The sequence below is a fragment of the Electrophorus electricus genome, chromosome 12 (genome assembly GCF_041902795.1).
Source record: "Electrophorus electricus isolate QZ-2024a chromosome 12, ASM4190279v1, whole genome shotgun sequence".
NCBI lineage: Eukaryota > Metazoa > Chordata > Actinopteri > Gymnotiformes > Gymnotidae > Electrophorus > Electrophorus electricus.
The window spans coordinates 22,635,718-22,637,640 of NC_137508.1; the positions used below are offsets into that span (position 1 = coordinate 22,635,718).

Consider the following 1,923-nt stretch of genomic DNA (forward strand, 5'->3'; position numbering starts at 1 on the left):
TTTAATGTTTATAATTGTGTAGGTTGTGTCTTATTGTAGTAGTTAACAGTAGTTAACAGCTATGTGCACTTATGTACTTTAACACACACAAACCTCATTTACAATATTCGTTGTGGTCTCATGCAGTCTAATGTAATCTGATCATGCAGTGTTTATTTTATTCAGACTAGCGCGAGGGCTGTGTGTGGTGTGGCGGAGTCCTGGAGCACTTTACTGGCTCTTACTGACTTAGCCTGCATGCTGTATATGACAATGGTCTTTAGGACAGATAAGGCATTTTTGGTATAAGCACTGCAATTTGGAATGCTGGCAAAACATGAAAGAAAGAGGAAATATGATACTTTAACAATAATAAACCTTTAATTTAAGAAATCAGGCAACTGTACAAAAATCAGCTGTGCAAAAATTTCTATTCACATTTAGCTTGGTTCCAGATACAGCATTGATAGAACTGGTAGCAATCACGATGTATCCCGTGACAATGCAAAATGCCTGAGCAATATGCAATAATTCATGAACATAAAAAAAGCACATTGACCAGAACATTATGTACAGATTATTTACATGCATACAGAACACCCAGGACTCCTTGCTGCTCAATTATTTCCACTTTTTTTTTGTTTTTTTGCCTAAACGTCCATCGTCAGATTCGGGCCTTCTCCATATACTTGAGTCCTGGACCTCGCTTGGCTCACTTGCCCATGGGAAGGCTGTGTAGGCTGGCTGTGGAGGTGGGGAGAGGCTGGCAGAGGGCACAGGGGCACGGCATGCCGGGGAAGTGGCGGTAGGAGGCGGACAGAGGCAGCGGTTCCTTGAGCAGGCTGGGCAGGGGCGTGGCGTGGAAGCCCAGGTAACCAGCGGAGGGCGGAGAGTGGGGCGTCTGTGCGCCGCCCTGCTGGAGGGGGGAGGTGCTCGCGGCCGCCGCGCTGGCCGCCAGGGGATGCAGGGACTGGGCCAGTGGCAGCAGGGGTAGCTGTGGCAGCTGGGGAGGAGAGGCGGCGGTCCGGGTCAGGACGGGCCGTGCTGGGCGGCTCTGGGCGGCGCCGGCGCCGTACACCTCGCCCACCAGCTTCTTCATCTCCTCCAGTGAGCTGGAGAGCATGAGGATGTAGTTGCGGGCCAGCAGGAGGGTGGAGATCTTGGAGAGTTTGCGCACGGACGGTCCTTGGGCGTAGGGCATGACCTCGCGCAGGCCGTCCATGGCCTGGTTCAGGTCGTGCATGCGCTTGCGCTCACGGCTGTTCACCCGCAGACGCAGCTCTTGCAGGTCGTCCTTGGAGAGCTCGGCCCGGTTCCGGCTCTTCCCCCCAGACCCGGCTCCTTGTGGGCCCTCCTCGGTCCCTTCTGGCCTATCCCGGTCTGGTCGCAGGGCCGCCTCCTCTCCACGGTACGCCCGGAGCACTTTGCTGGAGAAGAAAGCACCCACGGCAGAGTCCACGGCCAGGTCTGGTGAGGAAGAACGGCTGCAGGTGGAGCCAGTGTCCGAATCCATCTCGGCTGATCAGAACCAAATCGACAACCAAACCCTCTTTTGCTGAACGTGACGTCGGAATATCCTGGCTGCGGAGAACTAAAGAAATTTCTCCCCCCACAAAAAAGTAAAAGAAGAACGATGTATTATAAGAATATACCTCTTAAAATCAGCAGTCAGAGGCTTGCGTTTGTCGATCGCTTTGCTACAGCAGCTCGTGGACACACTTGTCTCTTGACTGTGAGAGTGTGTGGGTGTAAGGGCCATGTGCTGTGGTACTGACTGAACCCCGCTGGACTGGCTTTTATAGGCTTCTCCCCCACAAAGACACAATAAGATGCATAATGTGACCATAGACCTGGAGCCAATAACAGAGGGGACACACTTTCACCCACCCCAAGCACCCCCACTTCACCACTACACCCCCCCCCCCCAAACACAAAACACACACA

General features: G+C 53.0%; 1 protein-coding gene across 1 annotated transcript; it reads right to left on the bottom strand.

Annotated features, from left to right (window-relative positions):
* Positions 1-372: 372 nt before the first annotated feature.
* On the bottom strand, positions 373-1,679 carry olig4 (oligodendrocyte transcription factor 4). Its single transcript, XM_027007095.3, has one exon. The coding sequence runs from the start codon at positions 1,490-1,492 to the stop codon at positions 692-694; it is 801 nt and encodes a 266-aa protein (XP_026862896.2). The 5' UTR covers positions 1,493-1,679; the 3' UTR covers positions 373-691.
* Positions 1,680-1,923: the final 244 nt, after the last annotated feature.